General features: G+C 42.5%; 1 protein-coding gene across 1 annotated transcript in view; it reads left to right on the forward strand.

Moving 5' to 3' along the window:
• Positions 1 to 6,848: 6,848 nt before the first annotated feature.
• The window catches only part of LOC139750791 (uncharacterized), a 115,016-nt gene continuing 97,949 nt past the window's right edge, over positions 6,849 to 23,915 (forward strand). Inside the window, exon 1 of the mRNA XM_071665538.1 lies at positions 6,849 to 7,375. Within this exon, the coding sequence (XP_071521639.1) occupies positions 7,312 to 7,375 (64 nt within the window). The 5' untranslated portion in view covers positions 6,849 to 7,311. The remainder of the gene's footprint in view (positions 7,376 to 23,915) is intronic.

Genomic DNA, 23,915 nt, shown 5'->3' on the forward strand with positions numbered 1-23,915 from the left:
CTCTCTCTCTCTCTCTCTCTCCTCTCTTCCTCTCACGCATATTGAAATTTGTATTTTCCTGAGCGGGGAACACACAAGCGTTTATATATATATATATATATTCTCTTGTGTTACGTGATGCGTGAGCGGCAACATCTCATTAATGTGTGTGTGTTGTGTGTGTGTGTGTGTGTGTGGAGGGACATGGATCCTGTGGCCTGGCCTAGGGAGGGTCTTGGTCATCTTCCACCAAGACATCATGCATGCTGTCGTGGAGAGCTGGCTCGTATGTGCTCCCGACTCCCTCAGGTTGAGGGAGGGAAGGAGGAGGTGTCCAGGCCTTTGGTAGTCAGCGAGGACGACCCTCAGGAGGAGGAAGGAGGAGGAGGAGGAGGAGGAGGAAGGAGGAAGTGGAGAGAGCCATGACGATATTACCACATCCCACAGTCCCAGCGTCGGGGATATTAGCATTAGGCAGGGCTAGCACGTAACGCTGTACACATATCTCGTGTGATAAACAAAACTGTTTTTTTTTCCTCCCTCCTCCCCACCCTCTGCTGCCACGCAATACCGGATGATGGTTTTAAACCCATTATGTTGTGTTTGGTGGCCCCCCTCCCCCCCCCAGGTTTTTTTTTTGCCGTGCCTGAATTAACATGTTATTTTGCACTTCTCCATTTCAAAGCGTCATATATATATATATTTTTTCCCCAGGATTGCTTGTAGTTAGGTTGATTTCTCCTCCCGTCTTGAAGGGGGTGACCCTACAACGCACAGTTGGGTTCCAGTCTTCTTTTCATCCGTTGACGGAGCAGGTTTATCATCAGTGTTGCGTTCTCTCGTTTTAAATGCTTCGTATTATCACTCCACTCATTTCTTGGCCAGGATAAGGGGATTCTGTCAGTGTGTCCTGCTTAGTCTATCTTTTCAGTTCTTGCCATTCCTAAGTCTGTACCTCCTTTGTCTGGGAGAAATTAAGTTCCTTTCCAGTAGCGTTCATGGCATATATCTTTCCATGACTTAGTTCGAGTTTCTCTCCTCCTTCATCTGTTTATTATGTCTGCGTCTTCTCGCGTTTTCGCCTCGCACTCTTTTGCGTTCACCATTTTACGCCGTCAGTTGTCATCTGCGAAATTTAGTCTTACATTTCATCCTTTTTAAGTTTGTCTGCGTCAGTTATTTATCGTGGAAGATAAAAGGGAGATAACATCGTTCCTTGAGGAACTCTTAATAAACACCTTCGTTCATCCGGAATCGTCTCACTCCGCTTCTACGTTAATGTGTGCTGTGTCATAGAGAAGAGAGTCTTGCTTGCTCCATTGTCCTAATTCACCTCTTGTGTTCCGTTGTGCTGCCTCACCCCGTTGAATCTTACAGCTTTCCTTTCCTCTTTTTTTTTTTTCTTCGTTAGAGGCTCCAGTCACGGACAGAAGTCCATTCATCAAGGCCGGGGTCTTAATTGAAATAGATAGAAGTCAGTGGAAGGAAGAAAGGAAAGAAGAGAGAAGGGAAAATATGTACGAATTCTGGAGGACGTGAAAAGCTTGTCTTTTACAGTGTGTCATGTCATAGTTACTGGGAAAGACGCGAGAGGGTAGAGAGTTCCTAAGCTTCGAGGTGTAGCTTACTCTACCTGATGCCTCAGATTGAAACCATTAAGAGCGACTGTATCCATTTTTCCCTCCTTTGCGTTCGAGGTCCACGTATGTCGTTGCTGAAGTGCATCAGCGCTGCTGCGTTTGTACACACAGATCCATGTCGACCTTCATTGAATATGGCTATTATTGATGAGGTGTCTCACCATACGCGTCTCTATTACACCTTTTAAAAAAAAAAAAAAGACGTCTATCACCCGCGAAGTTAAGCTTACAAAAAGTCTCTCCTGTTTCCGCTAAGCTTAGATATCCACCTCTGTGTACCGGTGACGCAGGGGGAACTCTTGTGTATTTCATTTGTGCTGTCCGTCATCTAAGCTCAGCCTCATCGCTACAAACTTCAGTAACTTCGGCCTAATTAGGTACTGTATATTTTTTTTTTTTTTTTTTTGTCGCTGTCTCCCGCGTTTGCGAGGTAGCGCAAGGAAACAGACGAAAGAAATGGCCCAACCCACCCCCATACACATGCCTTGATTTAATCCACTGACAGCACGTCAACCCCGGTATACCACATCGCTCCAATTCACTCTATTCTTTGCCCTCCTTTCACCCTCCTGCATGTTCAGGCCCCGATCACACAAAATCTTTTTCACTCCATCTTTCCACCTCCAATTTGGTCTCCCTCTTCTCCTCGTTCCCTCCACCTCCGACACATATATCCTCTTGGTCAATCTTTCCTCACTCATTCTCTTCATGTGACCAAACCATTTCAAAACACCCTCTTCTGCTCTCTCAACCACGCTCTTTTTATTTCCACACATCTCTCTTACCCTTACGTTACTTACTCGATCAAACCACCTCACACCACACATTGTCCTCAAACATCTCATTTCCAGCACATCCATCCTCCTGCGCACAACTCTATCCAAATCCACGCCTCGCAACCATACAACATTGTTGGAACCACTATTCCTTCAAACATACCCATTTTTGCTTTCCGAGATAATGTTCTCGACTTCCACACATTCTTCAAGGCTCCCAGAATTTTCGCCCCCTCCCCCACCCTATGATCCACTTCCGCTTCCATGGTTCCATCCGCTGCCAGATCCACTCCCAGATATCTAAAACACTTCACTTCCTCCAGTTTTTCTCCATTCAAACTCACCTCCCAATTGAATTGACCCTCAACCCTACTGTACCTAATAACCTTGCTCTTATTCACATTTACTCTTAACTTTCTTCTTTCACACACTTTACCAAACTCAGTCACCAGCTTCTGCAGTTTCTCACATGAATCAGCCACCAGCGCTGTATCATCAGCGAGCAACAACTGACTCACTTCCCAAGCTCTCTCATCCCCAACAGACTTCATACTTGCCCCTCTTTCCAAAACTCTTGCATTCACCTCCCTAACAACCCCATCCATAAACAAATTAAACAACCATGGAGACATCACACACCCCTGCCGCAAACCTATATATATATATATATATATATATATATATATATATATATATATATATATATATATATATATATATCACATGTTTACCAAATGGCGTCCTAGCTTCGTCTCTTCGATGTATATCAACTGAGTGTTATATTTCTCTCTTGTGTCTCCCCTGATGATATGATTATTACACGAAAGTGCACTTGGGAACTTTTCGTGTTTCATTTTCCCCATGGACTCATAGGAATATATATATATATATATATATATATATATATATATATATATATATATATATATATATATATATTTATATATATATGTATATATATGTAGATATAGTATATACAAGAAGTTGTGCAGCTTACAACATAGCTTTCAGAATGCGACAGGCATGTAGCAGCGTTGAATTCAACTTTTTTTTTTTCCAGGAATAACATATATCTTTTTTACTCAATGCTGAAGTCACAACAGGATCGACTCGACACACAGGTGGATGGATGGTAGTAGATCCGGTGAGTGGAATTAGAACATATGGAGAGGTAAGTAGTGTTAAAGTGGGCGGGAACATGAAGCATTAATATTAAACTACGCTGCAAAGAGATTAATTGTATTGCCCTAGTTCTAAAGGTTAATGGCACTGTACCGTTTACAAAAAAAAAAAAAAAAAAGAGTCGGGCTATACTTAGGGTAAAGGTTGATGGCGCTAGACTGGTTGTAAAGGCATGGAGGAGTGTCGTCTGGTTCTTATGAATTTGATTTAAGAAAATACTATTCGATTGTAAGGGACTGTTGGAAAGACGAGGATTGGGAGGGCTATGTGTATCTCGAAAAATACTATTCGATTTTGAGGGACTTTTGGAAAGACGAGGATTTGGAGGTCTCTCTCTCTCTCTCTCTCTCTCTCTCTCTCTCTCTCTCTCTCTCTCTCTCTCTCTCTCTCTCTCTCTCTCTCTCTCTCTCTCTCAAAAATACTATTCGATTTTAAGGGACTTTTGGAGAGACGAGGATTTGGAGGTCTATATATATCACTCTAAAAAAGATTCTATTCGATTTTAAGGGATTATTGGAAAGACAAGGATTTGGAGAGGTGTGTGTGTGTGTGTGTGTGTGTGTGTGTGTGTGTGTGTGTGTGTGTGTGTGTGTGTGTGCCTCTGTGTGTGTGTGTGTGTGTGTGTGTGTGTGTGTGTGTGTGTGTGTGTGTGTGTGTGTCACACTGCTCACCTAATGGATGTGAGGCAAGACTGACCTGACCTGATGGTTGCTGGGAAAGGTTTTTCCCTTGGAGAAGCTCTGTAGCATGACTCAGATCCATTCCAGGAATGGAACTCTCTCTCTAGAGATGTTATCTCCTCTGGACCGATGCTTTTTGCCTTCAGAGGTGCATATGTCTGGCAGCACAGGATGGTGAATTAGTAGATCCTTTGATCCTTGTGTCATCGGGTTTATTTTGAGGGAAGGGACGGGAGATCAGCGAGGAGGCGGGCATCAAAGTGCGACATGTGCGAAGTAAACACTAGATCATTAAGGTCTCGGAACTATATATAGAGGAACATTTGCAGGTCATTACGTAGACTCCTGTAATGGCCTGTTTCACTCTACTGTAATTAGCTCTACGAGAGGTGATACGACCTGACTCCTCTCTGCAATGTATTATTCATCAGTGTAGAGGGAAGGACGGACGTGGTTAAATGGCATTCACGTCAAGATGTCTTCATTTCAAAAATTATGCCAGTGGTGGCTGATGGACCCGTCCCTCCTGGCGGAGTGTTGGGACATGCCTGTGTGTGTCAGTGAACTGCAGGAGGGAGGAGGGGCTTCGAAAGCCTGGCATGAAGGAGTGGGCTTTGCTGTCCTGATCTACCGTGTGGCAAGGGTTATAAGTCTGCTGTGTGTGCGATCAGGAGTACGTAGACATTTGCGGTGAAGTCAACAGAAGGGAGTCTTGCCCGTGGCGATCATAACGCGGGCTGTACCAAACACGGTCAGTACGCAACGGGAGCGGTACTGAGGAACAGCAGTATACAACGGGAGCAGCACTGAACACCAACAGTACACAACGGGAGCAGTACTGAGCACCAACAGTATACAACGGGAGCAGTACTGAACACCTGCACAAGAGGAGCAGTACTGAGCACCAACAGTACACAACAGGATCAGTACTGGGCAACAGCAGTACACAATGGGATCAGTAGTAAACACCAACAGTACACAACGGGAGCAGTACTGAGCACCAACAGTACACAATGGGATCAGTACTGAGCACCAACAGTATACAACGGGAGCAGTACTGAGCACCAACAGTATACAATGGGATCAGTACTGAGCACCAACAGTATACAACGGGAGCAGTACTGAGCACCAACAGTACACAACGGGAGCAGTACTGAGCACCAACAGTATACAATGGGATCAGTACTGAGCACCAACAGTATACAACGGGAGCAGTACTGAGCACCAACAGTACACAACGGGAGCAGTACTGAGCACCAACAGTACACAACGGGAGCAGTACTGAGCACCAACAGTATACAATGGGATCAGTACTGAGCACCAACAGTATACAACGGGAGCAGTACTGAGCACCAACAGTACACAACGGGAGCAGTACTGAGCACCAACAGTACACAACGGGAGCAGTACTGAGCACCAACAGTACACAATGGGATCAGTACTGAGCACCAACAGTACACAACGGGAGCAGTACTGAGCACCAACAGTACACAACGGAAGCAGTACTGAGCACCAACAGTACACAACGGGAGCAGTACTGAGCACCAACAGTACACAATGGGATCAGTACTGAGCACCAACAGTACACAACGGAAGCAGTACTGAGCACCAACAGTACACAATGGGATCAGTACTGAGCACCAACAGTATACAACGGGAGCAGTACTGAGCACCAACAGTACACAACGGGAGCAGTACTGAGCACCAACAGTACACAACGGGAGCAGTACTGAGCACCAACAGTACACAACGGGAGCAGTACTGAGCACCAACAGTACACAACGGGATCAGTACTGAGCACCAACAGTACACAACGGGAGCAGTACAAACAACACGAGAGTATGAACAGAATTGGTTCATGCGTCATCGGTTGTTTACTTTTAGACTGAATTAGTACCGGTAATTTTGGGTGCCATACTTTACATATGTATACAGTGTTATGACGTCATCTGTTGATCGTGGGAACAACAACAACAACAACAACAACAACAAAGGCTTGCTAACAGTTATCATTATCCTGTTTGCTGCGTCATGATAATTCTCCTGGTTTGTGTGGAAATATCATGATGATAATCGTAATTATCTATTATCATTGACTAACGATTTATCTTCTTCATATCAGCCTTTTACTCGAGGTTTACAGGGGACGTGTATACTGTATCTCGATTCACGACAAATAAGGTCATTTTCGTAAAATAATCGAGTGTATAGTGCGCGTGTGGAGTGAAATAAAAAAAGAAAATTGGTAACTGTACTTGGTCACAAGCCCATCCCTATGTTAGCTACGTAGCGTCTCTTCCCACGTGCGTTGCCATGACAACCGCGTCCCGAACGCCGCTGCCTGACGTACGATTTTGTTGTCAACTTTTAATTTCGCGTCTCGTATCGTTTCCAGCGGCTTCATACGTACAGGCCAGTGAGATAACGATAAGGAGAATCATATCATATCACTTTTACTCAAATAACAGCAGTGGTGACGGCTGTCTTGGTGTTAATATATATACCCGCTGGATGGGAGGGGACTCTGAGGACCAAAAGTTTATCCCAATCCACGAGTCTTGCACACTGGCCTTCACCGCCAGTTCTAAACGGGACAGCAGTAAGACTTGATCCCTGGCGCTCTCCGTCTGGACCGGCCCACAGTCAGGATTTTGGTCCTCCCCCTCCTCCCCTCCCTGGATGCTAAAGACAAACACCGCTGTGTGTGTGTGTGTCACGACGAGATGGACCAGTGCCGTGAGGAGGCTGCTGCTGCTACACCGTTGCCCATCACCACCATTACCCAATAAGTTCCGCCAATGTTAAGTTCCAACTCCAAGCTATGGTGGTTTCGCGGACCCGCGGGGAGAGCACTGTAGTCTGTTATCATGCCGCTAAACGTGACTGGTGGTTTTCGGTGTTTGGCCCAGTGTGAAATTAACTGACCGTCAGAGAAACGGAGCCAGATCTAGCTGTTCCTCTCCTCCTGCCCAGTGCTGCAAGAGGTGGTGGACGCTCTCCCCCCATCACTGTTGTATGTAGATCTCCGGTACAGAAGTGCTTCTCTCGCGAACCATGGACGGAAGATGCACTTGGAGAAGCCTTCTGTCTCTCTTAGCCGTACTTGGCAGCATACACGGTAAGTTGATGATACGTCATATATATATATATATATATATATATATATATATATATATATATATATATATATATATATATATATATATATATATATCCATCCATCCATCCATCCATCATGGGTGGTTTGGGGAGGAAAACTGACTAAATGATATGTCCTGGTCTGGGAGTGTCTGCCTCCACCCACTACAGCTGTCGGGATGTCTGTCTGTAACTTATTACAGCTGTGGGAGGGTGTGTCTGTCCACATCACAGCTGTGGGAGTCTCTGTCTGTACGCATTACAGCTGTGGGAGTCTCTCTCTGTACGCATTACAGCTGTGGGAGTCTCTGTCTGTACGCATTACAGCTGTGGGAGTCTCTCTCTGTACGCATTACAGCTGTGGGAGTCTCTCTCTGTACGCATTACAGCTGTGGGAGTCTCTCTGTACGCATTACAGCTGTGGGAGTCTCTCTCTGTACACATCACAACTGTGGGAGTCTCTGTCTGTACACATCACAGCTGTGGGAGCCTCTGTCTGTACACATCACAGCTGTGGGAGTCTCTGTCTGTACGCATTACAGCTGTGGGAGTCTTTGTCTATACGCATCACAGCTCTGGGAGTCTGTGTCTGTACGCATTACAGCTGTACGAGTCTCAGTCTGTACGCATTACAGCTGTACGAGTCTCAGTCTGTACGCATTACAGCTGTACGAGTCTCAGTCTGTACGCATTACAGCTGTACGAGTCTCACTGTACGCATTACAGTTGTACAAGTCCTTGTCTGTACGCATTACAGCTGTACGAGTCTCTGTCTGTACGCATTACAGTTGTACAAGTCCTTGTCTGTACGCATTACAGCTGCGGAAGTCTCAGTCTGTACGCATTACAGCTGTGGAAGTCTCAGTCTGTACGCATTACAGCCTTGAAGGCTTGAAAAATTCGATAGGTCACACACACACACACACACATTCGTTGAAGACCTTCTGTTTACATCACATAATAACCAGCGATTGATGCAAGCGAGAACACCGAAGATTCACGAAGTAAATAACTTTCTTTTTTTCCCCCTCCTCCCCTCCTTAACGATTCTGGTCGGCGGACCATTATGATAGATGCAGCGCTGAGCACAATGAATGCGTCTCAGCTAGACGGAGTTGTGTGGCACTGGACGGTCATTTCTTGAAAGGCGTGAACGAAGATAAAGGAGTCTCATGTGGTGAGTTAAGTTCGGGCGCTGGTGGGGAGGTCACTCTGTCGCCTCCCCACCCACCCACCCACCCCGTCATGCCCTATGGTAGTTGGCTTGTTAAGTCCCCCTTTACGCTTGCATGGTGATTGGATGGTGCCATGAGTGACTCTTTATGATGCTTAGTGTTGTTCAGTCCAGCGTCTAAGACGTCCATGTGGCCGTTAGCTTGTTTTTCACGACGCCAAATGATGGTGGTTAGGTTGTTAAGTCTAAATGATGGTTTGGTTGTTAAGGCCGTTAGCTTTTTCTTCGCGACGCTAAATGATGGTGGTTAGGTTGTTAAGTCTAAATGATGGTTAGGTTGTTAAGGCTGTTAGCTTGTTCTTCACGACGCTAAATGATGGTGGTTAGGTTGTTAAGTCTAAATGATGGTTTGGTTGTTAAGGCCGTTAGCTTGTTCTTCGCGACGCTAAGTGATGGTGGTTAGGTTGTTAAGTCTAAATGATGGTTAGGTTGTTAAGGCTGTTAGCTTTTTCTTCGCGACGCTAAATGATGGTTAGGTTGTTAAGTCTGAATGATGGTTAGATTGTTAAGTCCGATTTGGACGTTCTATCATTGTTCATGGATAGAGTGTTCCACCCTTAAGATCATGGTTGTTCAGCCCAACGCCCTTCGATGGTTAGGGTGCTTCAGTACGACACTAACTACTGGGTGGGCTGTCCCATCCTCGAGGCTGTGTGGTGGTTGGGTTATTCTGTCCGAGGCTATTTGGTGGTTGGATTTTTCAGTCAGACGTTATGCAGTGGTTAACTTGTTCAGTCGTTCAATCTGGCGATGTAAGATGGTTCGGTCGTTCAGTCCGACTGTGTTGGGTCGTTCAACCTGGCGATGTAAGATGGTTGGGTTGTTCAGTCCGGCTCTGTACGATAGTTAGGCTGTTAACTCCAACTCTGTACGATGGTTAGGGTGGTCATTCCGACGCTGTGTGTGGTTATCATGTCGCCCAGGCCAACACTGGATGCCAAACCCCCCACTTTCCTCTACCCTTCCAGCACACATGATGAAACCATGTTCACTTTTCAGAAAGAAAAATTGTTGAAAAATTGTTGGTGTCAGATTACAATCTGTGGTTTAATGGTCACATATGACGTCGCGAACCAGAACCATTAATCCCAACCACACACACACACACACACACACACACGTATATATATATATATATATATATATATATATATATATATATATATATATATATATATATATATATATATATATATATATATTTTACCCTGGTGTACATCTTGAACATACAGAGTATGATAACTCTGTTCGTATCTCAATGACAAACCGTCGTTCTGTATATATATATATATATATATATATATATATATATATATATATATATATATATATATATATATAACCTCTGGCTTTGATGGTGATCATTCATCTGTAATCCTCACGGTGAGACTCATTTTCCTTCACTTGTATTCAATGAAGCTTTTACTCAGTCATAGCTAACGCGAGGCGTGAGGGAGGCAGGGAGGGAGGTTTTAAGAACACATAAAGATGCCAAATATATACACTTCAGTAGTTTGAATTCTTATACCTAAAACCCAATGGTACACGGGACAGTTTAAGTTGAAGGTGTTCAGTTTTAAGATTTAGGTGGATGGCGTAAGTGAGGATGGAGAATTTCCTTCTCTCAAAGTTTTTTTTTAATTTTTTGTTCCTTTTAAAGCAAGATTTTTTTTTTGTGTTTTTGTTTTATGTCAGAACAGTTTCCATCATTGAACAGTTCATTGATTCTAAACACCACGAGGCGATTTTCCATTTATGGTACAAACAGTTCATGGTTTGGACAGAGGAGTTAAGTACGATCATATTTTGAATTTCCTGTATTCCACGAAAAGCAGTTTAGATGCAGAAACCATTTTAGAGGCATGTGAATGGTCTCTCGTCTCTTAGGTTCAATTAATATCATTATTTTTTTTTTTTCGTTTAAGTCAACGTTGATCCTATTATGCCGTACGTTTATATGAATAAGCATATGTGCGATTTAGTTTTGTTTGCAGAACACCCAAAGAATATATATATATATATATATATATATATATATATATATATATATATATATATATATATATATATATATATTTTTACCTAAAAGTACTTTACTCACATCGAGGGAGTGCGTTTATGTAGTTTCTCACTTGCAGACAAGTGACTGTTAAGACTGTAGACTGTTATCAGGGGCCTGGGTGACTGTAAACTGTTATCAGGGGCCTGGGTGACTGTCTACTGTGTCTACTGCTATCAGGGGTATGGATGACTGTCTACTGCTCTCATGGGACTGGGTGACTGTCTACTGCTCCTAGGGTGCCTGGGAGAGTTATGGGACTGGGTTACTGTATACTCTTACCAGGGCGCTTGGAAGACTTAACATGGAGAGTTAGGTTACCACAGTAGGGTTCCCTAGTGGGATCTACGATACTATAGGCTCATTTAGTCATTCGATCCTGAGGAGGGAGACGTTCGGATCGTATATAACCTATAATAATCAAAGAGTGGTGCGATCTACTTAAGTCACTCCGTTTATACAGGTACTAATAATCACTTTTAAGTATAATCCAGTTATTCTTAAGTTAATATTCGAGCTGTAGTGTCATAAATCCGTGATTATCTAATGATCAGTGTTTGATTTTTTACCAAACTTTCACCATAATAAAAATAAATGGCCCTGTTTATCGACATTTAGTGGTCATGTACTGTCTCTGTCCCCCTTCTGGCATTCGTGTGTTTCGCTTGTTGAACAGTTTCTCCTCAGTGTAGGGCCAGTGTACCGCTGAAGGGGAAGGAAGCTAACTGATTCTCTTGGTCCTTCAGGTTTCAGTATAACACGGCGATGTGGTCTTTCAGTGTATGTTTCAGTCGCGTGTACGTTGAATGGACACATATGTTTCACGGTTCTTCCGTGTTCTGTCACAGAATAACACCTGCTTCAGCGTTCCTCCGTGTCAGTGTTCTTTCGCGTTTCATTGCATAACAACAGGGTTTTCAGTGTTCTGTGTTTCAGTGTATGATAACATTCGTGGTAGTGTCCTGTCTTGTTCTTCTGTTTCTTTTCGTGTTGCGTCCTATTTCACAGTGTTTCAGTGTGTTCATCCGTGTTTCACTTTATGATAACAGCCGTTCCATCAGTGTTCTACCAAGTCTTCTCATGTAACAGTAGCAGTTTCAGTGTTCTTCTTCATCTTATTTAAGAAAAGATTGTTCCAGTGTTGCAAAAAAAATTCACTGAGAGGAAACGGTAGTTTCATTGATTGCTCTTACAAAATACCACAACGGTCAAAGTTTTTTTTTTTCTAGTTTCACTATTTCTCAAGCTTATGTTTCAATGCTGTTTCAGTGTTTCTTTTGTGTTCTCAATGTTTTGTTGGAATCTGTCTTTTCTTTTTTCTTTTCTTCTTCCTCCTGTGGTATCTTTTTGCTATTCTTCTTCTTCTTCTTTTTCTTCTTCTTCTTCTTCTTCTTCTTCTTCTTCTTCTTCTTCTTCTTCTTCTTCTTCTTTTGGTGTCATTCTTAATTTTTTCTTCGTTTTCTTTTGTGCTTTGTAAGAGTTCTCCCTCCTTTGCTTTTATGGTTTTTGGTTTAATTCTTATTTTTATGGTTTATAACAGAAATTCCTCCTTTGGTTTTATGTTTTTCTCCCATCATTTTCGGTTCCACGACAGTTATGGCTTATCATCGCCTGACACTGAAAGTCTTCGTTGTACCTGGCCAAGCCCGTCTTAGTTCTTTTAGTTTTTGGAAGTTTTCATTTCAGTGATGAACTGTGTGGGGGGGTTTCCTTCCTTGGTTTGATTAATGAAGGTATTCCTTCTTTCACTAATTAATGAAGGTTTTCCTTCTTTGGTTTGATTAATGAAGGTTTTCCTTCTTTCATTAATTAATGAAGGTTTTCCTTCTTTGGTTTGATTAATGAAGGTATTCCTTCATTCATTGATTAATGAAGGTTTTTCTTCTTTGGTTTAATTAATGAAGGTATTCCTTCTTTCATTGATCAGTGAAGGTTCTCCATCTTTGGTTTGATTAATGAAGGTATTCCTTCTCATTAATTAGAGAAGGTTTTCATTCTTTCATTAATTAATGAAGGTTTTCCTTTTTCATTAAATAATGAAGGTATTCCCTCTTTCATTAATTAATGAAGGTTTTCCTTCTTTCATTGATTAATGAAGGTTATTTTCTTTGGTTTAATTAATGAAGGTATTCCTTCTTTCATTAATTAATGAAGGTTTTCCTTCTTTCATTGATTAATGAAGGTTATTTTCTTTGGTTTAATTAATGAAGGTATTCCTTCTTTCATTAATTAATGAAGGTTTTCCTTCTTTCACTAATTAACGATGATTTTCCTTCCTTGGTTCCACTAATGAAAATTTTTCCTTTGCATAAGTCGTTATATTTTCCCCCCTCATCTCACCTGCTGGAGTTTTCCTTCCATGAAAACTTTTCTGGGATTTTCATGATCTAGATTGATTGTTGGCGTTTATTCTCTCCTTCGTTGATCACTTGAGGCCAACCATCAGTTCCTCTTATGTATACAGGGTGTCCCTTAAAATGTATATATATATATATATATATATATATATATATATATATATATATATATATATATATATATATATATATATATATATATTATATATGTAAATATATATATGAGTACATTGTTTGGGATACCCTGTTTATATATATATATATATATATATATATATATATATATATATATATATATATATATATATATATATATATATATTCTAGATGGAAGGGGGGGAATCTTTTCCTTATTTTCTTAATCGTAGCTCAAGGGCAAATTACCTCGTACACTCGTCTTAATTGCAGTTTCCTTATTTTTTTCATTTATTTAATAGATACGTAACGTCATCAGCCTAAGGTAAGAGAGAGAGAGAGAGAGAGAGAGAGAGAGAGAGAGAGAGAGAGAGAGAGAGAGAGATTGATTGTGACATAGAAACTCATAGATACACAGACTGCACTGACCCAAGGCTTGGCCAAGCGAGGTGGTCTGGCCTTTAACACAGAAGATGAGAGAGAGAGAGAGAGAGAGAGAGAGAGAGAGAGAGAGAGAGAGAGAGAGAGAGAGAGAGAGAGAGATTTTTCACACCCCTCGGGTATTACAGCGTTGGGCTGGCGTTGCCTTAACGTAATCTAATCCAGTTTACGAGCGAATATATATATAAAAAAGGGGTGTGGAAGATAGTGGAGGATCCACTTGTGGCAAGTGGTAGGCAGCCCAGGCTCCACACTCTTGTTTCCGGCCGCTATGTGGACGCGCGCGCGCGAAAGAAGGGGGAGGGGGGAGAAAAAAAGAGAAAAGAAAATACCTTTTGGCTTTGGAGGGCAAAACTGAATTTCCTGCCAAACAAGACAACACGGGGTCCAGTATATCACCCACAGTGTGTAGCAAACCGTTCAGATTAATGAGTCGTTTTAGGACGATAGTGGGACACACACACACACACACACACGCACACACACACACACACACACACACACACTAGGTGACTTTACTCCTCTGGAAAATGTTGGTGTGTGTGTATGTGTGTGTGTGTGTGTGTGTGTGTGTGTGTGTGTATGTGTGTGTGTGTGTGTGTGTGTGTGTGTGTGTGTGTGTGTGTGGGTTATTTTGTTTTCTTTGGGAGGAGGGGTGTATTTGTCGTTGTGATCTGACGATTGTATACGGGCATTATAACCTCCTGCTGGTGCGGTACAGCATTTCTCCTGCACTCTGGTGACTGGGGTCGTTGGATTATTATTTCTTTTCTTTTTTTTTGGAGTGTGGGTCATGCATATTAAGCTGTTGTCCTGTGCGAGGCTACTTCTTTTCTTTTTCTTTTGCATCATGTGAAAGTCGCATGATGTTGTCTGAAGTGATGTACCGTCGTGAGTTAGTTTCCCAGCAGCGTCGTCTTGATACCACAGCTGGAGAGAGAGAGAAAGGTCAGCAACAGGTCATTGTGCTGTGATGTGATTTGCCGTTTGAAGATCCGCTGGGCTTTCGGGAACACTGGTCGTCACTCACATGGCCTAAGGTACTCACCCACGCCAGTCTAAATCCTTCCCAGGCTGGGTCAAAGCCAAGTGTTCCGAAAGTGCCTCACGATGATCGTGCATTACTCACTGATACCTAACGATGGTTTGGAGGCTGTTTCTAACTCCTGTAACTCGGTATAACCTTGTCATACCTCACGTGAAGATCTTATGTGTGTTTGGAGGTCCTCCCATCACCGTAGCTCGCTCTGGGGATGTCTTATCGTCCTTCACGTATGCCTTTACGGTGGTGTGGACGCACATGATGCTCCTGTATCTCGGAGCGGGACCTTATCTTACCTTACGTAAACCTTAGTACGTTGATCCTGAGGGGTCCTCTACCCTTAGAACTCACTCTGGGACCTTACATTACCCTGTGTATACCATACGATGGTATGGTGACGCCCTTCCATCCCCATCGCTCGGCTTAGAACCTCGTCACCTCATCTCCTGTGTGCCTCACGATTGAAGCCCGTCCATCCTCCCGTAACTGGGTCAGGGATTAAGGTGACGCGTTGCTGCTGCTCCTCCTCCTCCTCCTCCTCCGCCCCATTCAGGCTCCGTCTGCTCCCCGAGTTACGACAGACAAACACCCACTTGCACGCTTCACCAGGGCGGAGGTGAGTGAGGCGGCGTTATGTCAAGATGAACCTGTCCAAACTTGATTTCTTGGCCCCGCCCGTTCGTGTCACTCCAAAGAGCCACGCAGGTGCGTTGAGTGCACGAACTCTATTCGAGACCCGTTGAAGGATTACCACGACGAACTTAGAGTACCTCCTGAGATTTTGTCGGCTGGTTTATTGTGCAGCCAGTGGGAGTGCCTCTCGCCTCGGGCTTGTCCTGCTGAGCGGCTGTGCCAAAAGGGATCACAGAGGCCACGAAGAGGTAGGTCCTTGTCAGACCTCGAATACGCGGACGATTATGACGTAACTTGACACAAAGTTGGTTCATTACGTATGGTTATATATATATATATATATATATATATATATATATATATATATATATATATATATATATATATTTTTTTTTTTTTTTTTTTTTTTTCTTTTTTTTTTTTCCAAACTATTCGCCTTTTCACGCGTTAGCAAGGTAGCGTTAAGAACAGAGGACTGGGCCTCTGAGGGAATATCTTCACCTGGCCCCCTTCTCTGTTCCTTCTTTTGGAGAGAGAGAGAGAGAGAGAGAGAGAGAGAGAGAGAGAGAGAGAGAGAGAGAGAGAGTCTTTCCATAGAGTCAGCTCACCTACCAGATGCCCAAAAGAAAAAAAAAAAGAAAAAAGGAAAAGGAGGCAATCTCAGAATTTCGGTGATTCGCCAGTAACTTGTCCCCCTTTCCATGTTTGTTCCTGCGGGGGTTCGAGTGCTCGGACCTGCTCCCTGCCGGCCCCCTTAAAGCGCCTTGTTTCCTCAGAGAGTAAGACGCACTGTTGTAGGACCATCGATGCTCCCTGGCTCGCCTCCTTCCTCGGGAGAGAGAGAGAGAGAGAGAGAGAGAGAGAGAGAGAGAGAGAGAGAGAGATCCCTTCCCAGGCACGCACCTAACATCGCCGGACAAGGACAATGTCCAGACGAACTTGAATATCAAGTTTGGCCCAGCTAACTTTTGCCCATCCCGGATATATCTCCCGGATAGACGGAGAAGTAGACGATGGGGGGGGGGGGGTGTGTTTGTTGGGAGACAGGGCGGGGTAAAGGGTGGGGTCGACATGGCCAGTCCAGCGGGGGATGTCCTCTCCATCGCTACTCCCCCTCGCGTGGAGTATGTCTCATTCATTATATTTTGATGGATGTCGTCGTCGTTTGAGCGTCGTGTGTGCTCTCTCCTGTGTCCCCAGGGTGAGCGAGTGTTAACGAGCCTGCTTCGATCGCTCTTTAGGGGAGTGGAGATGTCATTGACGACCGTAACTCTACTCTCTCTCTCTCTCTCTCTCTCTCTCTCTCTCAAAAGTAGTGTCAAGGCCAGACCACCTCTCCTGGACCTATGGTCTGTGTGGACTATGTGTGTATGTAACTCTCTCTCTCTCTCTCTCTCTCTCTCTCTCTCTCTCTCTCTCTCTCTCTCTCTCTCTCTCTCTCTCCCTCCCTGCCCAATGCAGTGGGCCGCCCCTTACAAACACACACGCACACACACACACACACACACACACACACACACACACACACACACACACACACACACACACACACACACACCCACCACCACCTCCCGACTCCACTCTTCCTTTGCCCTCTTTGTGGGGCGGGCGTTATCAAGAAATTCTTCCGCACTCAAGATGCTGGACGGGGCGTCTTGTCTTTTCTGCAAATTGCGAGAAAACATGTGAGGAGGGAAGTAAAGTCTCTTAAATCCAGAATGTCAGTGGGAGGAAAACGCTGCAATTACGAAAATTGAATGTGACTTAGAGAGAGAGAGAGAGAGAGAGAGAGAGAGAGAGAGAGAGAGAGAGAGAGAGAGAGAGAAGAGAGAGAGAGAGCTGCAAAACACCATAAATGCACATGAACAGAGGGACGTTCAGTTAATTAGATTGTGAACCGTGTGACGCGAGGTTGATAAAGCATGACGAACATTTGGAGGAAGAGGAGGAGGAGGAGGAGGAGGGGAAATGTCGGAGGTAATTGAGACACTCAGTGACACTTAGCAGTGAAGCGGGTACAGGAAGCACTGATAAGAGCCGACATTAAAAGAAGTATTTGTAGAGCCAAGAAGTGAAGCGTCATTGTGTGTCTATCTATCTATCTATCTATCTATCTATCTATCTATCTATCTGTCTGTCTATATCTGTTTATCTCTATCTGTCTATCTATCTATCTATCTCTCTGTATCTGTCTCTGTCTATCTGTATATATATATATATATATATATATATATATATATATATATATATATATATATATATATATATATATATAATGCAGTTAACCGCAGGGTGAGTGAAGCACTTTTTAGTAACCTACAAATGTCTGCTCATATATACACTTCTGCTCAGCTCACCAGGATGAAGTAAAACAACCCGTGTTTACCTCGTTATTAATTCGTGCTCCCCGCATTTGTAGTCCAGAATTTCCTGATGGTAAAATCAGCAAGAATTACGAAATTGCATCGCTCTTAAAGTATCCCAAGACGTTCGTTGAATATATATATATATATATATATATATATATATATATATATATATATATATAGATAGATATCTGGGAGTGGATCTGGCAGCGGATGGAACCATGGAAGCGGAAGTGGATCATAGGGTGGGGGAGGGGGCGAAAATTCTGGGAGCCTTGAAGAATGTGTGGAAGTCGAGAACATTATCTCGGAAAGCAAAAATGGGTATGTTTGAAGGAATAGTGGTTCCAACAATGTTGTATGGTTGCGAGGCGTGGACTATGGATAGAGTTGTGCGCAGGAGGATGGATGTGCTGGAAATGAGATGTTTGAGGACAATGTGTGGTGTGAGGTGGTTTGATCGAGTAAGTAACGTAAGGGTAAGAGAGATGTGTGGAAATAAAAAGAGCGTGGTTGAGAGAGCAGAAGAGGGTGTTTTGAAATGGTTTGGTCACATGGAGAGAATGAGTGAGGAAAGATTGACCAAGAGGATATATGTGTCGGAGGTGGAGGGAACGAGGAGAAGAGGGAGACCAAATTGGAGGTGGAAAGATGGAGTGAAAAAGATTTTGTGTGATCGGGGCCTGAACATGCAGGAGGATGAAAGGAGGGCAAAGAATAGAGTGAATTGGAGCGATGTGGTATACCGGGGTTGACGTGCTGTCAGTGGATTGAATCAAGGCATGTGTATGGGGGTGGGTTGGGCCATTTCTTTCGTCTGTTTCCTTGCGCTACCTCGCAAACGCGGGAGACAGTGACAAAGCAAAAAAAAAAAAAAAAAAAAAAATATGTATATATGTTATACTGTCAGAAAGATATTTTTGCTTTTACTCAGTCATGAAACTGTATGGCATTAAAAACATTCCAGTACTGCCGTATGACAACACCTTCTTAGTACTGCCCGAACTGCTTAAGAAATTTTGCTATCAATATTGCATTTAGGAACAGGAATGTAGTGAGAAACTTGCTCACGAAAAACTCGCCTGAATATTCAGAAGGCTGTGTTTGCCAAATACCATGCAAAGATTGCAACAAAGTTTACATGGAACACAGTGGAAAAGAACTGAATTTTGGAATAAAGCAGCTTCAGTATAGCGTTAGTGTTGGACAGGAATCAAGTGCTTCCATCCTAGATATGAGACTTCCACCAACCAATTGAGTTGGGACAACGCTTATGAAATTGTATCCTGTCATTCATTTGTAGATAGAAATACCATTTAGAGTCTAGCATTACCAAACACAGTTTTCAGAGCAATCTTAACTTCAGTCTAGGCATATACAAATAAGATCTTGTCGTAATCAAGAGAAGTGTCAGTATGATGTACAAGTTTTAAGAGCTAATCCATCACCTAGCACTTGACTTTGGTCACCCGACCCTTACTCTCACCTTCCGAGGTCGTGTGCCTTACATATCATATATATATATATATATATATATATATATATATATATATATATATATATATATATATATATATATATATATATATTCCTGTAAAACCTACTTATTTTCTTTATCTTTTCCTTGAAGATGTGAAAACTCGCGAAAGCTCTCAGATGTTCGTGTTTCATTTTGTTTGTGGCTACCAACATATTCTTGAATAATGTGTTCTTTCGTAATATATATATGATAAATGAAAGATAGATAGTGAAGGACGGGTCGACAGTATGCTGCTTGGGGGCATCGGAAGTGAATCAGTTGCTGTTTGCGTATGACACACTTGTGGTGGTAGACTCTGGAAAGGAACTCTAGAACCTTGGTTTCAAAGAGTTTGGCAAAGTGCACGAAAAATATAGAGTCACTGTCATGTGAATACAAAGTAATGAGCTGCAACACGTCGGGGGTGGGTGGATGGGTTAGGGTGAGACAGGATGGTTTGAGTAAGAGGTGAGAGGCGTGCACTGGATAGAATGAATTCGAGTTTATGTGGCATATTGGGGGCAACATGCTGTCACTTGAGCCGAACCAGGGCATGAGAAGGTGTTAGCAGAAGCCTCGGATAGGTCTGTGAGGCTTAGGGTCTTCTGTTTTCTGAACCATTATTCATGGCAGCTAGAGAGCGAATGTGAACAAATAACTCCAGTTCTTCGACCTTTCCAAGCACTTCCCCGCCAACGCGAGAAACTGCGAACAAGTGTGTGAGTGTGTGTGTGTGTGTGTGTGTGTGTGTGTGTGTGTGTAAAGAGAGAGAGAGAGAGAGAGAGAGAGAGAGAGAGAGAGAGAGAGAGAGAGAGAGAGAGAGAGAGCAACTGAGTTATATTCACGATTTAGCTTAAACAGTTTTTTTTTCTTATATAAACTCAGTCGAACAAACAGAAAAGTTAGAGTGACTAAAAGTCAACACAGCCGGCGGTGGAGGGGGGGGGAAAAAACCCCAAAGCGTTGAGCAGGTCACACGGCCAGACATGCATGGGTCGCACAGACGGGCGGGGAGGGGGAGCCTCGTTTTAGCCGAGATGAATAAACAATGTTAATTAAGATTAAATCTAGCAATTAGCCTCAGTGTCGTCGATCAGCATATTTTTGCTCTGGACGCATTTCATGCTGTTAGTCGTGAAGTGTGTGTGTGTGTTTGTGTGTGTGTGTGTGTGTGTGTGTGTGTGTGTGTGTGTGTCTGCGCGCGCGCGTGTTGCTTGTATATATATATATATATATATATATATATATATATATATATATATATATATATATATATATATATATATATATATATGTTTATTTATTCATTTTTGTTTATTTATTTCATTTTCATTCGCCATTTCTCGCGTCAGCGAGGGAGCGGCAAGAACAAATGACTGAGCCTTAGACGGGAAAAATTATCTCAGCTCCATTTTCTGTTCCTTCTTTTGGAAAAGTAAAACTGGAGGGAGAGATTTCCAACCCTCTTTGGTGCCACCCCTTTTAGTAGCCTTTTACGACACGCAGGGAATGCGTGGTAAGTATTCTTTCTCCCCTATCCCCAGGGATGTGGGGAGAAAGAATACTTCCCACGTATTCCCTGCATGTCGTAAAAGGCGACTAAAAGGGAAGGGAGCGGGGGGCTGGAAATCCTCCTCTCTCGTTTTTTGATTTTCCAAAAGGAGGAACAGAGAAGGAGGCCAGGTGAGGATATTCCCTCTAAAGCTCAGTCCTCTGTTCTTAACGCTACTTCGCTAACGCGGGAAATGGTGAATGTATATATATATATATATATATATATATATATATATATATATATATATATATATATATATATATATATATATATATATTCCTATGAGTCCACGGGGAAAATGAAACATGATAAGTTCCCAAGTGCACTTTCTTGTAATAATCACATCATCAGGGAAGGCACAAGAGAGAAATATAACAGTCAGTTGATTGATATACATCGAAGAGACGAAGCTGACACTAAATGTAGATAAAAGCAAAGTTGATAAGTTTAGCAGAGTTGAGTGACAGGTTATTTGAGATGTGAGCTTGAATGGAGAAAAATTAGAGGAAGTGAGGTGTTTTAGATACCTGGGAGTGGACTTAGTAGTGAATGGATGCATGGGAGCGATTGTCAGTCGTAGAGTGAGTGAGGGAGCGAAGGTTCTGAAAGAACTGAAGAATCTGTGGAAGGAGAGAACATATATGAGAGGAGAAAAACGGGTATATTTGAAGATATAGTGGTCCCATCATTATTATATGGATGAAAGGCATGACCCTTAAGTGTGACTATGCTGAGGAAAGTGGGTGTGTTGGAAATGAAATGTTTGAGGACAATATGTGGTGTGAGGTGGTTTGATCGAGTAAGTGATAAAAGAGGAAGAGAGAGGTGTGGTAATAAAGAGTGTGGCTGAGAGAGCTGAACTGGGTTTGTTGAAATAGTTTGGACATACGGAGAGCATGAGTAAGGAAAAGTTTTCAGGCAGCATTATGTGTCAAAAGTAAAGGGAACGAGGAGAAAAGAGAGACCAAATTGGAGATGGAAGGATGGATTGAAAAAAAAAAAAGATTTTAAGCGATCGGGGCCTGAACATGTAGGAGGATGAATAGAGTGAATTAGAACGATGTGGTATACAGGGGTTGACGTGCTGTCAGTGCACTGCGCTGAACTAGGGCATGTGAAGCGCCGGGGGTAAACAGGGAGAGGTGTGTCGCACCTAGTTGTGGAAAGTGAGCCGTGGTGGTGATGCATTTACACATGAAAACGAGAGAATGGACGTGAGCGATGCGGCCTTTCTTTGTCTGTTTCAACCTTTGCCTCGCCTGTGCACAACCAGGCTCCGCCGACCCTTCCATGGTTTACCCCTGACTCTTCACATGCCCTGGTTCAGTCGACCCCTGTATACTATATCTTTCCAATTCACTCTATCCCGTGCACGCCTTTCGCCCTCTTGCATGTTCGAGCCCCGCTCACTCAAAAAATTTCCCCCCCTTTCTGGAGGGCAGAAGAACGGCCCTTGACTTCACCAGCACCCCTTGAGGTGTTTTGCGCTTGAGATCCCATGTGTACACTTCGAGATCCCCTGCAGAGAGCATTGTAGGAACGTACATGAGAGCAGAGCTTACACCTCTTGTGGCACGATCGTCAGGTAGGCACTGAGGTGATCATACTGTACCTGGATGAACCTGGAGTTAAACTCAAGGCTTAACCTTTCCTCAGTCTTAAAAGAAAAAAATAAGAAGAAAACGAAACGCCATCTTTCCTCAGTCTTAAGAAAAAAAAAATAAGAAGAAAACGAAACGCCATCTTTCCTCAGTCTTAAGAAAAAAAATATAAGAAGAAAACGAAACGCCATCTTTCCTCAGTCTTAAGAAAAAAAAATTAAGAAGAAAACGAAACGCCATCTTTCCTCAGTCCTAAGAAAAAAAAATTAAGAAGAAAACGAAACGCCGTCTTTCCTCCGTGTCAAAGAAAACGAAACGCATCAGGAGATTGGCAGCAGAGACAGATCCATAGATGCAGTCGTCGTCATCAGTCTGCACTGCAATGGTAAGTCCAGATTTTTTTCCAGCCTCGTCCCGATAGCATCATCTGCCCCACACCCCCAATTTTTTTTTTTTAGACCCCGCTTTTCCCAAATGTAAGTTTTCAGGATGTTCAAATACCTCTGATTGAACTGGATTTTCCACACAGCCATCGGCTAATTCGAAACTACGTTAAAAAAAAAATTTTTTTTTTTTTGGAGACTGTTTGGAATTTAGAGAGAGAGAGAAAAAAAGAAAATAGATTTGTTATTTGCAAGTAAAATTCAATGTGGCATGGACACATTTTTTTTTGTTTTTTTTGTTTTTTTTGCAGAATGCATTCGTTTGTGATGATGGGTAATGCACTTACAGGTAAAGTAGGGCGTAATACAGGTGAATAGTTGAGGGACGAATGTTTGACACGACCATCAACGAAGCGTTAACAGCGAACAAGTGACGCTCAGCACCCCCATCACCATGTAGGTTGACACGCGCGCGCGCGTTGCAATTACTCTCATTCTGAAGCACTTCACTGACTACCTGGGCCGGACTCTCCCGGGTGAGTGAGTGCGAGAAGCTAAATGCTCTTAAAAAATGGGGTTGGATTATTATTATTATTATTGTTATTATTATTATTATTATTATTATTATTATTGTTAGTATTATTATTGTTATTATTATCATTATCATTATTATCATTATTATTAATATTATTATCATTATTATATTAGTATTATTATTATCATTATTATTATTATTACTGTTATTATTATTATCATTATTGTTATTATTATCATTATTATTATTAATATTATTATTATTATCATTATTGTTATTATTATTATTATTATTATTATTATTATTATTATTATTATTATTATTATTATTATTATTATTATTCTGTGGAGCACGACAATGCGGCTCTTGGATATGACGGCGTGACCTTTGACTTACCTTTTAATTACCTTTTAACTGCCAGGTCAGAAAGGCTAGGTCATTGTACCTAAAGGATAGATAGTACTGTCGACTACAAGGGAGAGGTGTGGGGGGAGGAGGGGGGGGGATTAGTCAGTTAAGATCCAGAATAAACCTGTGGATCGAACGAGAAAGTACTTATGGGAGGGAGGAGGAGGAGGAGGAGGAAGACCATTGTATACCTTAATGTGAGATAAGAATAATGTACCGTCTGAGTACATGATGCGTCCCCGTGTATATGTA

This window comes from Panulirus ornatus, chromosome 10, assembly GCF_036320965.1.
Source record: "Panulirus ornatus isolate Po-2019 chromosome 10, ASM3632096v1, whole genome shotgun sequence".
In the NCBI taxonomy this organism is placed as follows: Eukaryota; Metazoa; Arthropoda; class Malacostraca; order Decapoda; family Palinuridae; genus Panulirus; species Panulirus ornatus.